The 14,261-nt window shown below is 57.2% G+C and overlaps 1 protein-coding gene across 1 annotated transcript in view; it reads right to left on the minus strand.

The window, feature by feature from the left end:
* The window catches only part of HTT (huntingtin), a 95,909-nt gene extending 88,914 nt beyond the window's left edge, over nt 1–6,995 (minus strand). Inside the window, exon 1 of the mRNA XM_054708427.1 lies at nt 6,667–6,995. Within this exon, the coding sequence (XP_054564402.1) occupies nt 6,667–6,863 (197 nt within the window). The 5' untranslated portion in view covers nt 6,864–6,995. The remainder of the gene's footprint in view (nt 1–6,666) is intronic.
* Between the last annotated feature and the right edge of the window lie 7,266 nt (nt 6,996–14,261).

Below are 14,261 nucleotides of genomic sequence, written 5' to 3' on the forward strand. Positions count from 1 at the left end.
TTCCAGGGGAGTGGGCACGGGGAGGCCTGGCTACCGTGTACAGCACTCGTGTGCTGGGGTTCAGAGGCCGCAGCGCCCAAAGGCAGGGTTCCGGGGCTCCTGATTCCACCAGCTGCTCCTTCCCGCACAAGCCTACAACAGTGGGAGAGCGCCCCTAGGAAATGAGGGGCCTCAGGAAAGCTTTACAGACGTGATGGACACCCAGCCATTTGGGATGTGTGTTTCATGCGCAACTTCAAAGTGACAGTAGTGCCGCATGATCTCACTCATAGGTGGAACCTAATCAACAAACTAAACTGAGGAACAGAGTGGATCCAGAGACACGGAAGAGGGAAGAGTGTGGAATCTCAGAGGGAAGGCGGGGGAGGGTGGTGGGTGGGAGATGACCGACGGAAGAGCTATATATGCACAAGCCATGGACACAGACAACAGGGTGGTGAAGGGCAGGGGCGGGCGGGGGGGGGGGGGGCTGGAGGGGTCAATGGGGAATAGAAGGGACATGTTTAATACTTTCAACAATGAAGATTACAAAACAACAGGGTGCTTGACTAGGGGAGCAGGGGTCAGATTTCTGGTCTACGGTCCGATCAGCAAAGGGCACAAAAGAAAGCCTTCCCACTAGCGGACTGACTGATCCAGGAGCCACTGCCACCACCAAGTGCTGCTCAAACACCGGGCTGGGCTGTGTGACCCCATCGTAAGCCGCGTCCCGAAGGGGCAAATCCAGAGACCACTAGGTGAGCGGAGGGACCAGGCAGGCAGGGAAGTGAGAGCGGTGATGGCTGCAGAGCCCTGTGAACACAGCACAACCACTCAACTGCACACTCGGAAATGGTAAATCTTATAACAATCATCATCTCCAATTTCACTCTGCCTGCAAATGCCGGCAGCTCTTCCTCCGCAGAGATCCCGGATCTGACACTCCCCCCACCCCCACCCCCCACCGCAGCTTCCTTCCCATCCCGGTCCCCAGGCCCAGACTCCGACCTCCACAGGAGCCAGGAGCTGCTGGTTACAACTGCAGCCCCTCCCTCGCTCCCGCGCACCCCACCCACCACATCCCTAAGCCTGCACCACTCATCTGGCCTCCAGTCCTAAAACTGTCATTTCAAAAACGGTTTGCAAACCGATGGCAGCGTGCGCTGTCTGGATGGCTGGTCCGTGGCTTCTCTAAGCGCTGCGGGCGCCAGGAGCTGCTGCCTCTTACTACCTGTTGCAGGACAGCGGCGCTTTTAGGAATAAAGCTGCTCCGAGCCGTGTGCCAGGCTTCCCGGGCCCTAGTTCTCCGGGATAAACGCCCAGGAGGCCGCTGCGGGGACGCAGGGACGGGCCGCGCTCAGGGTGTGCCCACCGCGATGAGCGATGACCACGGGACTCATCAGTGAGGCACCGGGTCATCAGTGATCTCTCCCAGTCCGCCTCTGCCGGCGTCAGGCCCGAGGCCTCACACTGGAGCCCAGGCCCCGCGGCTGACCCTCGCTCTGACCCGGCCTCAGCTCAGCGCCTGTTCCTGCCCTTCCTTTCACCTCGGGCACTGGCCTCCTCACTCCTCCGGGCGGACACACTCCTGCTCCCCAGGGGGACGCTCTTCTTCCACAGCGGGTGGCTCGCTGCCTCCTCTGGCCCAGGGTCTGTCCCCTCAGCGCACTGCGTCCCCTAAAGAACCCGCACAGGCCTCTCCCCTTACTGTTAGCTTTCTCCGTAGTGTTTACCTCATCGGTCCCATTCGCTGCTGGAACCCAGGGCCCAGAGCAGGGCCTGGCACACAGTAGGTCATCTAGTCGGCTCCCCACTAAGGTCCCCCCCAGTAGCTGGGGGCTCGCAATGCCCGGCTCACCCGTCAGTGCCACAACCTGTCTGCAGCTGACAACGCTCCACGGTCCTAGGACAGGGTTACACTCCCCAGCGGCACCTGGCCCCCCCCCCCCGAGCAAGTCTCCCTTCCCACGCACAGCACTGCCCGCACCCACGGAGGCCGCTCACCCAGCAGGGCTTCTGCAGCGCTCCTGCACACGGGCTGCTCACAGAAGCTGGTACGGGGCGGACTCTGACGCAGGAGGTCCAAGAGTGGGCACACTGCGCTTCTCATAAGCTCCCACGTGACACCGAACGGCTGCCCTGAGGCCCCTCTGAGCAGCAGGATCGATGCATTCTTGTCTCGACAGACAGTCTAGAATCAGAGCTTACCCCACTTACCACAGGGTTAAACAGTGGCTTACACCGTGTCTCCTGTGTCCTTCCGTCTGGAAAAGGCAGATCTATTATCCATGGCGCTGTGCCAAGTGGCTCCCTGCAGGCCTGGGGGCCACAGGGCGGGGCCCCTAAGGTGGAGCACATGGGTCCGCGCCCATGGGAAAGGCAGGACGATGCCAGACCTTTGCCTGTGCACTGCCAGAGCCCTCAGAAACAAGCGCTGCAGTGGAACGGCGGTGAGTGCGGGGCCACCAGCAGGCCTCGTCTAGGCACCGCGGTTACTGCGCTGCGCAGGTGCCGCCTTTTTTACAAATTGAGGCAAGACCCTCCACCAGCAACACGATCCCGACTCGCTTTACTGCGAGTAATAAATCTCTGTGACCTTGAATTAGGCAACATTTTTTTAGGTATAACAACTAACGTACAGCAACCAAAGATAAAACAGAAAACTGGGTGAGCTCATCCCAATTAAAAACTTTTCAATGGGGTGGGGGGAGAATCAACAATAAAGATAATTTTTTTTAAAATTAAAAACTTTTTTGCTTCAAAGGACACTATAAAGAAAGTAAAGAGAAAACCCACAGAAAGAACATTTTTACAAATCATATCCTATCCTATCTAATAAAAGCATAATATGCAAATCAACCGAACAGCAGAGCCACAGAACAGCAGAACGACTGGTCGCTATGACGGGCACTGACCACCAGGGGGCAGACGCTCAACGCAGGAGCTGCCCCCGGAGGTCAGTGCGCTCCCACAGGGGGAGCCCCGCTCAGCCAGAAGCCGGGCTCACAGCTGGCAAACCCAGAGGCAGTGGTGGGAGGCCTCTCTGCCTCCTCCGCTGCAGGCAGCCAGTAGGAGCGAGGGGTCCCAGACTGTGAGAGCCCTGGACTGTGAGAGGGATCGGGCCTAAGCCAGCAGGCAGACATCCCCCGAGGGGTCCTGGACTGCGAGAGCGCGCAGGCCGGGCTGAGCAACGCCCCCCTCTCCAGTGCACTAACCTTGTGCACCGGGCCTCTAGTATCTGACAAGAGTCTAGTATACAGACTAATTACAGAACTGTTACAATTGGACAACAGACAAATAACTAAAAACTGGGAAAGAATGAGGACAAGGGCTTCAAAGAGTCTGGGTCCCTAATCTTCCTCAAAAAGACAGTAACTCTTACCTGTGTAAGCTACTGCAGTAGGGTTTTGCTATTTGCAGTTGAATATAATCCTAACTGATAGCTCACGACAGCTAAACTAAAAGATGCTCAGTAGAGAGATGTGAACAGGTCCTAGGGCCCTGCCTTTGAAATCAGTCCCTTCTCGCAGTCACCCTGCCTCTGCTAACGTCCTGGCAGACCCCTCCACTCCGCTCCCAGACGCTGCAGGCTTCCTACCAGCCCGGCCGCCCCTGCTCCCCCTCACCTGTTCTCAGCCAGTGCTCACTGTGAAATGGAACTAGTCCTGCTAGTCCTCTGACCAAACGCTCCGATGACTTCCTATCTCACTGAGAACAAACGCCAGAGCCTTTATTCCAACTACAGGGGAGGGCCTATTGGATGGTGTGGGCCTCCTCCTCCCTCTCTCTCCTCACTCCTCCCTCCCAAGTTTCCCTGTCTGCTCAGCAGGTGTGGCTCAGGGACTGAATGTCAACCTATGAACCAGGAGGTCAGGGCACATCCCCAGTGTGGGGCATGCAGGAGGCGGCCCATCAATGATTCTCATCATTGATGTTTCTCTCTCGCTCTCCCTCTCTAAAATCAATAAAAAAATACTTTAAAGGAGTTTCCCTCTCACTAATTCAATCAGCCAAACTGACCTCTGTGCCATTCCGCTTTGGGCCTGTTTCCCTGCCTAGAATGCCCGTCCTCCCCACACCTCACGGCTATTTCCTGGAACGCTTCAGTTATTTACTCAAAGCCACCTCCTCTGTGGACACCCGACCGAACATGTCAACACCTTACTGCCCCTGACGCTGCCTGGCCCCCTGGCCCGCTGTGCCGCTCCTCCTACTGCAGACTTATCATCGCTGGTCCACTCCGAGGGCAGAGCTCTCCGCCCACGGCTGTGGCCTGCACCTGTTAGGACAGCACCTCCCCTACAGGAGATGCCCAGGAAGCATTTATTGGTGAGTAAACAAAGTCAGGGGAAAGCAGGTGGGAATCTGAAGGAGAATGAGAAAGTGTCCAAAGCAAATGTCAGCTGCCTCCCAGGCTCCGCACGCCGCCTGCCGGTCCCACACAGGACCCACTCCTCCGTGGGGAGCCAGCCAGGAGCAGGGGCTCAGATCCTTCCAGCGAGGCCCAGCGTGGCCGTGACACGGCAGCTCCGCACACTGCCTGGCGCGGGGAGCACGGCTCTTCAGGTGCTCCTTATGCCAACATCACAGACTAAAGCAGGAGCCACGGAAACAGAACAGGCACTGTCTAGACTGCTTTGCCAAAGCTTACTTGGGGAGCGGGTTTTTCAGCTGAAGCATCGGAACAAGAAATGCCAAGATCCAAACTTGTAATCAATGAGTTTGTTACTCAAAATTTATGAATACCTGCGTTCTCAACAGCAAAATACATAAATAATGTGGTATTTGTGCATTTTAGTTCAAAGAACTATAGTTAAGCCTAACGCAGTTTGTTTCAGAGCATGCTAAGAACCTTTAAAAGTTACTATGTTGAAATAGTTTTGTTTTTAAATAACTTAAAATCTAGCTTCACATACGCTCAGGTTACATCAGGAGGAACGCACAGGAGGAAGTGTGATGTGCTTGCCTCTGGGAACAGTCAGGCACTCGGGAGAAAGGAGGGGAGCGAGATCTTTAATGGTTACCTTTGGAACTGGCATCACGTGAATGTACTGCTTATGCAAACACAATAGATTATCATTTTTAAGTGAGTCAGTCACATCACCTTAAAGTAAACGAATGAAACAGAATCTAATTTGTCAAACCAACTTTAGAAGGAAATCTCTTTATACCCACGTTTCAAAGACAAGCGAATTCAGCAGGCTGTCAAATCAGCACAAGAACAGAGGGCGTATTTTAAGGCTGACAGTGTCTGGCCAAGCCACCAGGGGCAGCAGTGAGATCTGCTTCCCACCCAAAGCCCTGGTGCCAGGCACTGTGTGAGAGGCACTGCCATCAGTCGGGAATGGTGGTGGCTATAAACCACCTGTGGTAGTCATTTATATTAGGAATAAAATTGTTTTTTAAATTTTTCTCTAAGTAGCCAAACAGGTTTTTCACCTCTTAGAACAACAAATAATTTATTTCTAAATTTTATTCTAACAGATAAGCCAACATTACTCCGCAAATCCACATTTTCTAATTAAACTCTCAGAACACAGCCAGGGTCATCTCAGAAATATAAAGCACAGGAAAGCATGACAAAAGAGAACCAGTCTGAACAGAGTGCGCTTCTTCAAGGGGCTGCTGAGAGCTGTCCCGTCCTGCACACCTGCGGGTCAGAACCGGAAAGCCGCAGCGGGGAGGCGGGACCGCTCCGGGCGCCCCCAGCCTCTGGGGAACACTCCGCACAGGGACTTCGGGGGAAGCACGCGGCCTCTGCTAGAAGGTGCTCTAACGGCCTCTCTTTTTCTGTCTGAAAAATTGTCGCAGGCACAAGCCTGGGAGACCCCAGTACCCAAGCCGGACGGGATGTGGGCAGTGAAGCTCCGGGGAGCCGTCCGTGGTCTGCAGACACCCGTGTCCAGCCAGCGGGGCTACACCGGTGAAAGGTGCTCCCCTCACCCAGCAGCTAACCTCTCCCTCCGCGCGGTCGTCATTTCCGAGAGCGCACTGGCCAGAAGCTGCGGCCAGCGCTCCCGGACCCCAAGTCGGCTTTACTGTTCCTCACTTGTTAATCATAACCACCGAAGTAGGTCACCCCTTCCTGGACAACCACAACTCGTCCAGGTGCGTGCAGACCACGCCTGAGCCCAGACAGCGGGTCTCTCTTGCTGGTGCTCAGATGCCCAGCGGATGGAATGCCCGGGAAGGTGGGGACGCGGCCTCCGGTCTAGGGCTGTTTAAAGGGCCGCGTGCACGAGCATCTCCATTGGACCGCGTCCGCACCCCCTCCCGGCCCGAAGGATGATGTCATGCTCATCCCCTCCGCACTCCGCTCCGGCGCCCCAGCGCTCCTCCCGCTCCCCAGGAGGAGAGGGAAGGGAAGTGGCCCGGAGGGAGCCACACGGGACGCGGCCTCGGCTCCGCCAAGTTCTGCTCACAACACACCCGGTTTCTCGAAACACGGAGCAGCAAGTTCCTTCCCTAACTTCGCACCAAAGGGAAGGCGGGGACTGAGGCCGGGCCCGCCGCGGCGCCGTCCGGAGGCTGTGCCTGCCCGCGGACGAACGGAGACCCACGCGTGGGGCCGGGGAGGGGCCGGGCCAGGCCCGCGGCAGGAGGGGCAGGGCGTCCTCCGCGGAGGCCCCGTCGCTGCGGGCCCGGGCTGCAGGGACAGGCGGGGAGCTGCCGGGGGCCCGCACTCACGGGCGGTGCAGCGGCTCCTCGGCCACGGCCGGGCCGGGCGGCGGCGGGGGCGGCGGAGGCGGCGGCTGCGGCTGCGGCGGGGGCGGCTGAGCCTGTGGCGGCGGCTGAGGCGGCGGCGGCGGCGGCTGCTGTTGCTGTTGCTGCTGGAAGGACTTGAGGGACTCGAAGGCCTTCATCAGCTTCTCCAGGGTCGCCATGGCGACCTCCCGCCCCGCGGGGACGGCGACCGGAGCCCTCGGGCCGGCGGGCGGCGCCGCTCAGCAGCGCGGCAATGAATGGGGTTCGCGGCCGCTGGCAGGAGCGGAACCGAGGCGCCCGGCCATCTTGGACCAGTCCCGGCAGCCACCGCGGCCCTGCGTCCGACGACGCTCCGCCGTCGGGGCGGGGCCAGGCCGGGCCGCCGGGATTGACAGCAAGAGGCGGTGGCCTCTGCCAATGGCCGGCCCGCCCCCGCGCCCGCCCTCTGGCCTTCAAGAGCTGGAGCAGCCACTGAGGTAGCAGCGCCCCTGCCCGGGGAGAACCCGCGGGGCCGGAGGCGGGACCTGGCGGTGAGGGCGGGGCGGGGCGTGGCACTGAGGGCGGGACCTGGCGGTAAGGGGCGTGGCAATGGCGGGGCCTGCGGTGAGGGGCGGGGCCTGCGGTGAGGGGCGGGGCGATGAGGCGGGGCCTGGCGGTGGGGCGGGGCGGGGCACTGAGGGCGGGACCTGGCGGTAAGGGGCGTGGCAATGGCGGGGCCTGCGGTGAGGGGCGGGGCCTGCGGTGAGGGGCGGGGCAGGTCGGGCGCCCCGCGGATGGAGCCCCCCACAGACGCCTGGGGTCGCAGGGAGGCCAGCCTCGTCTAGACCCCGAGGGGCGTGCCTGCTCACCCGCGGCCCCGCCTGGGCTGAGGGCGGGAGGGTCGGGCTTCACCTGCAGGAGCACCAAGTGGGCGCACCCAGCCCGTGTCGTAGGCAGGCGGAGACCGGAGGGGTTGGTCCTTGGGCGGGAGGGAGCCCAGCGTGGCCCACACAGAGGAGAGGGGGTTCGGGGGGGGGGGGGGGGGCGGCGCCCAGAGTCTGCAGCGGAGAGGAAGGGCCTGGTGGGCACGGATGGCGGAAACCTGCCTGGCAGTGCCTGCTGCCCAGAGCCCTCCGCGGGAATGGCTGCCCACCCCGGGCGCCCCGAGGAAGAGGACTCCAGCCCCGCACAGCGCGGTGGGCACCTCCTGCCTGGTGCCGGCCCAATGGGGCCTGGCTCGGGGCCTCACCACCGGGTGGGGAAGCCAGTGCGGATGGTGCGGGCACCCGCCGGGCAACTGTCCGCCTGCCTCCGGGAGAACCGAGCTGGGGGAGGCAATGCGCACAGGACCCTCCAGGGCCCGCTCGGGGCAGAGGCCTGTCCTGGGCACGAGCCGCACCTTCACCCTCCTCAGGGCTCAGCTGGCCCACGCCGTCCGGTCGGGTGAAAGGAAACCCAGCATCACCTGTCCCCAGGGGACGGCAGTGCCCCGCAGGGGAAGGACGCCTGTGCTAGCCTTGAGGTCCTTCCCTGCTGTTGACAGAGGCCTCACCCCTCCTTCGAGTGGGGCTGCCCCTGGGGGCTGGCTTCTAACCAGCACAGGGAAGAGGGCTTTCCTGGGTCTGGTCATAAGAGCTTGAGGCTTCCATCTTGCTGTCCGTCACCCTCTTGGCTCACATGTGCATGAAGCAAGCGGCCCCATTGGAGAGGCCCCATGGCCAGCAGTCCAGTCCCACCGCCGGCAGCACGGAGCCCGCCCGCCTGCCGGCTCGGGAGCCTCCAGGTGGAGGGCGCGGTACTGACAGGCTGTGGGAGCGGGGAGTGGAGGACCGGAGAAGCTGTGAGGCCCTCAGGGAGTCACACGGGCTCCCCGCCTGCAGAGGCCATGAGCTGGTGGGCCGGGGCTGCTCTAAAAGGCGCCACCGCCTGGGGCCCAACAACAGAAACCCGTCTTCTCAGTCCTGGAGGCTGGCAGCCCGAGACCAGGGTGTGGACAGGGCCGTCTCCCGGGCCTCTCCTTGGCGTGAAGAGGGCCGTCTCCTCCCTGTGTCCTCACAGGGTCTTCCTGTCTGAATCCCAGCCCCTCTTCTTATAAGGACACCAGGCAGCTCAGATCAGGACCCACCCAGACGGCCTCATTCTTCCTCTTGCAAGCCCCCGTCTCCAAACACTGTCACCTTCTGAAGCGCCAGAGCCGAGGACTCCGCGTGGATTCTGAGGGACACATTCCCGACCCCCTTCAGTAATAGGACCCGTTTTTATCTGGGCACTTCCACTGGTTAAAGCACAGCACTGCCCACCCGTTGCTTTGCGCAGGCTGCAGCCACGTGACTAAAGGAGTCCTGGCGCCGAGATGGAAGCAGAATGGACACGTGTTCCAGAGGCTCCTGCTGCCTGAAACAGGATGTAGTGTTGACACCTGAGCGCTTGCTTTGGGTCACGATGACGCCACACCTGGGACAGCAGCCTGGAAGGAGCCAGGCCCATGCGACTGGGTGATGCCCTACCCGCCTGGCCTGCCCATCTGTGAGAATCTGGGAGAGAGAGAATTCTATTCTGTTTAAGCCACTGTTGCTTTGGGTTATTCTGTTTATATGCTCCTGAACCAAATGCTAATCAGTTCAGAGTCATAGGTCATTGAGACCTAATATTGCCACAACAGATCGTGACTGCTTCAGCCATGGCGGAGAGAGAGTTATCTGCTTAGAACTGTCTATAATCCTGACAAGAAATCTTTTTTTTTTTAAAATATATTTTATTGATTTTTTACAGAGAGGAAGAGAGAGGGATAGAGAGTCAGAAACATCGATGAGAGAGAAACATCGATCAGCTGCCTCTTGCACACCCCCTACTGGGGATGTGCCCGCAACCAAGGTACATGCCCTCGACCGGAATCGAACCTGGGACCCTTGAGTCCACAGGCCGACGCTCTATCCACTGAGCCAAACCGGTTTCGGCATGACAAGAAAACTTATAAGGAAGCCTTACAGAAAGGGACTGTCAAGAAGGCAGGTTTTTTAAGTTCAGAGAAAAGCTTGGTATAGTCCAGTGGTCGGCAAACTCATTAGTCAGCAGAGCCAAATATCCACAGTACAACGATTGAAATTTCTTTTGAGAGCCACATTTTTTAAACTTCTTCTAACGCCACTTCTTCAAAATAGACTTGCCCAGGCCGTGGCATTTTATGGAAGAGCCACACTCAAGGGGCCAAAGAGCCGCATGTGGCTCACAAGCCGCAGTTTGCCGACCACGGGTATAGTCCAAACACAGCAAAGATGAACTAACACAGCTGGGTGGGCAATTTGGCATGTCTCCGGTCTTCACAATGGCACAGGCCCTGACCAGCAAAGACACGTCCTCTAACTTATCCCAGGAAAGTAACCGTGGATGTGTGAGGACGGTCACACCTTCAGCAGCACCTAGGACAAAACAAGGGAACGACACAGATGCTGGACAGGGGACGGGCTGAGTCATGCTAGGTCCATAGGACAGAAAACCAGTCGTTTTAGAAACCACAAACGACACGGGAAAAGGTCTACAGTGCCTTCGCAACTGCACAGGTGCAGCATGATCCTGCCTCTCTTTGTAAACAAAGGGAGACACACACACGCCCTGGCCAGTGTGGCTCAGTGGGTCGAGCATCATCCCATGCACCAGAAAGTCAGTTCAACTCCCAATCAGGGCACATGCCTGGGTTGTGGGCTCGATCCCCAGTAGGGGACGTGCAGGAGGCAGCCAATCAGTGTTTCTCTTTCACATTGATGTTTCTATCCCTCTCCTTTTTTCTCTCTCTAAAACTCAATAAAAACATATTTTTTAATAAAAAAGAAAAGCAACATACACATACATAGAAAAGAGACCTGGTCACCAGGTTAGTAACAGTGACTCTCGGTGCGCAGGGCAATTAGGTGAATTATATCTTAATCTGTGTGCTTTTCTGCAGTTTTCAAATCTTCAGCAAGGAATGTGTACTATTCAGGGGAAAAATCAAAAAAAGAACAGGTTTTGGTGGGGAGCTAAAAATGAAAGCCTAGCAACACATTTGTGACGGGTCCTGCCCAGGAGGAAAGGCAGGCGCCTAGATGTATAAAGCAGGCTGGCATCACCACACACACACGGGGCGCCTGTCAGCTGCCCTGAATGAAAGACCAGGTGGGAATCTGTGGGGGCGAGGCCTGGGCCAGGGGAAGAAGGAAACATGAAGCGAAGCCAGGAGGGACCATGACTGGACCGGCTCACTTTAATTCCACAAAAACGCATTTATTCCACTGCGCACCCCCTGCCCCCCCCCCCCCCGCCCCCGTGTGCCGTTTCCATTCCTCTTCCCTCCTTCCTTCCCCGTGATCTTCCATCCGAGTCATGTTCTTCTGCCTGGAAAACGCCCGTTAGGATTTCTCTTCCATGGATCTCCTGTTGCTGAAGTCTCTCCGTCTCAGTTTATCTGAAAATGCCTTTCTTTTGCCATCATTCTTAATGGACTTGTGGTTGGTATGGAATTCAAGGTTGGCAGACACTTCCTGTTGGCAGATCAAAGATCTGAACATCACCGTCTTCCATCCTCATTCTTGTGGAGAAGTCAGCCGTTGCTCCTTTGAGTGGAATGGTTTGGTTTGGTTTTCCCCTCCGGCCGCTTTATGATTTTCTCTCTCGGCTCTAGTCCCACTGTGCGCGGCAGGGTGAGTGAGGAGACGGACCGGCTTGTCTGCAAGTTCGGGAAGGCAGGTTCTCCCGGGGAGACGGCGGGATGAGGCTTTATCTCCAGGTGCGTAGCTTTGCTGGGATACTGAGAAGCTCTAAGTGTTCTCGTGGCCAGCACATCCATCCCCCACGCCGGAAACCTGCCGTTGCAGCATGATCGGCCCAGGAATCCCTATTCCCTGCCCGTCCCCCTGTAAGTACAGAGAGCGGGTAGCTTAGATCACCCTGGTCAGGGAGAGCGATAACAGAGGCCAAATTAGTGCCATTAGTGCCAGCCAAACCCAAGAGCCATGAAGTCCGGGAATAACAAAGAACAACAACAACAAATCCTATTAGAGCCAGACAAACCCAAGATGGAGGTGAAGCTGACCAGAGTCCCAGCCCCACTAGACACTCATTGTGAGGCATCAGCAGTGAGACACACCTGAAAAGCTGATGAATATTCTGACTGAGACGCGTCTGAAGTTCCCACCTACAGAAGACAGAAAACCCCTCAAGCAAAGGACCCAGCACGTGCATTCGTGTTTTCTCCCTTACTTTTATTAATTTGTTGATTTTTTTAAGAACTAACTTATTTGTGTCCGTTTCTGTTCAGTAGCCATTAACTTTGGCTTTTGTCCATTAATTTCTCTGTTTTTCTCGATGTTTTTTCTATCCTTTGAGTTAGAGGCTGTCCTTGTATTTCCAGGTGCTCACTTTGGTTGGTATGATCAGAAGCCATAAATGTTCTCTGAGCACTATTCTAGTTGTGTCCCATTCATCCAGACCTAGAGGAATGGCTGTCATTTTCTAGAAGTTCTGTACTTTTGGATTATAACAGAGGCTAGCCAGGTCCAGGTGCCAGAGCTTTGTGCTTTTTGAGTTTGTTACTAATTCATAGGTTTACCACGTTTGTAATCAGATACTCTTGACTATATCTCTTTTCAAATTTTTTATTAGGATTTCCTTTGTGATATAATAGATGGTCACTTTTCATTAATGTTCTATGGGCATTTGAAGAGAAGATATATTCTCCATTATCAATGAAGAATGTGTTATCTACATGTCATATCAATATATAGTTTATGTATGTATCTCTCTAAATATGTATCTACACACACCCATTCACAAGATGCACCTCACCATGCTCCAGGTCTGCTCTGTCGGGGACTCAGAGGCGGCTTAAACTTCTCCGCTCTGCTTTGGCTGCTGCTTGGTGAGCAGTTACTTCTGACCATTTTGTCTTGTCTGAGGACTGCGCCTTCAGCGTTACGCGTGCCCTTCTGCTTGGCTCACTGCTTTCGGGCTGGGTTCTACCTTGTCGGAGATTCAGATGTGGGGGCTGCGTTACTGACGCTAGTATTTTCCTGGGATGCGTTTGCAATGGTTACACCTGAACTTTTCTCACTCACTTTTAGATGTGTGTCTCAGAGACAGCTCAGCTAGGTTTTTGCCTTGTGACCCAATCTGAAATCTTCCCCTTTAATTGGTGAGTCAAGACTATTTACATAAAACTGGCCAGTTTTATTAAAGAACAATTTTGCATGGTTTACTTTCCACGGTCTGCCCTGGCATGCTTCTAACCCTACCAGAATCGCCTGGGTCGTGGCTAGCCAGTGCCCACGCGAGGATGCTCCGCACGCGGCGCCCAGTTCAGTCACGTTGCCACTGCGGTGATGGGCGCCAGGCTTGGCTGCGTGGCCTCGTGCTCTGGCCAGGATGACCAGTTTCGCTTCGCCTTGTCTCCTCACCTGCAGAGTCTGCGTGTACCCCAGCACGGACTTGCACTTTCCAGGACAGGTTGGAGCCTAGAGTGGATCGGCTCCACCATCTTCCTGCCTCAGGTGTGGACAGCCTCCCACCAAGAGCAGCTGCCAGGATGGCCGGGGAGCAAGAAAGTGGCACGTTATTCTATGTCATGATACACACACACACACACCCCCCACTAGAACTGGATTCTTCCCGGGTGCACTCGGACAGGGTCTGTCCCCGAGGGGACCTGTACCGGGGACGGGAGCTGGAGTCGGTGGTGCTAGAGCAGCTGCTCCCAGGGTGCCTGGCGGGATGGGGTGTTCTGGAGCTCTGTCGTTGCCCCTGCCCTCAACACCTTTCAAGGTGACGTGTGTAACGACAGAGAAGACCCATGAGTCACATTTTAATGACATCACCCTGCATGACGCCCCTCCCCCCAATAAAACAGAAGACTGTGCTCCCCAGTCCCCCTCCTGGAGGCGCCCTAGGCCTCCCCCGCACAGCTCACCGCTCCACAGGCCAGGCCCACCTCCTCTCACGCAGTAAGAGCGCAGCCAAGTCTGAGGGGGGTCTGTGCAGAGCTCCGCGTGGGAACCGCTCTCCCTAATCCCAGGAGATGAGCTCCTTCTCTCTCCAATCAGGCTGAGCCCTGGCCTCGCCTGCGCCCCGTCTCTCACCTTTGGCTCAGTCACCTGACCCCATTCTTAGAGGCGCTGCGGGCACAGAATCACAGGCGCTGCCACGGAAACCCTTTAACACAGCCCAGGGCTGGTGAGGGCCCCGGGCGGCCCAGTCCTGACCTCAGGGCCTGGAGGCGCCCCTTTCGCAGGAGGGCAGGGGTGTCTGGTGACCAGCACAGACCCGCACGCAGGGAGACCGCACCCCAGGAAGGCGCACCTCCGTACACCTCGTGGAAGCAGGCAGCAACTCTAACGCCGAGCCCTGGGCCAGGAAGGCCCGACCTGCCGCTTCCTGCGAGCACCGGAGGAGAGGACACCGGGCTGATGCCAGGCCCCGTCTCCACCCTCCCCACGGGCACGCGAAGCTTGAGCCCCCCAAGAGGGGTTTGGGATGCCACAGCCATTCTTGAGGGACCTTTTCTTCAGGCCAGCTTTGGTGAAAAGACCATCAGCTAATAATGTGGAAGAACCTGCAGACTCACGGGCACC

The sequence above is a fragment of the Eptesicus fuscus genome, chromosome 2 (assembly GCF_027574615.1).
Source record: "Eptesicus fuscus isolate TK198812 chromosome 2, DD_ASM_mEF_20220401, whole genome shotgun sequence".
Classification (NCBI taxonomy): domain Eukaryota; kingdom Metazoa; phylum Chordata; class Mammalia; order Chiroptera; family Vespertilionidae; genus Eptesicus; species Eptesicus fuscus.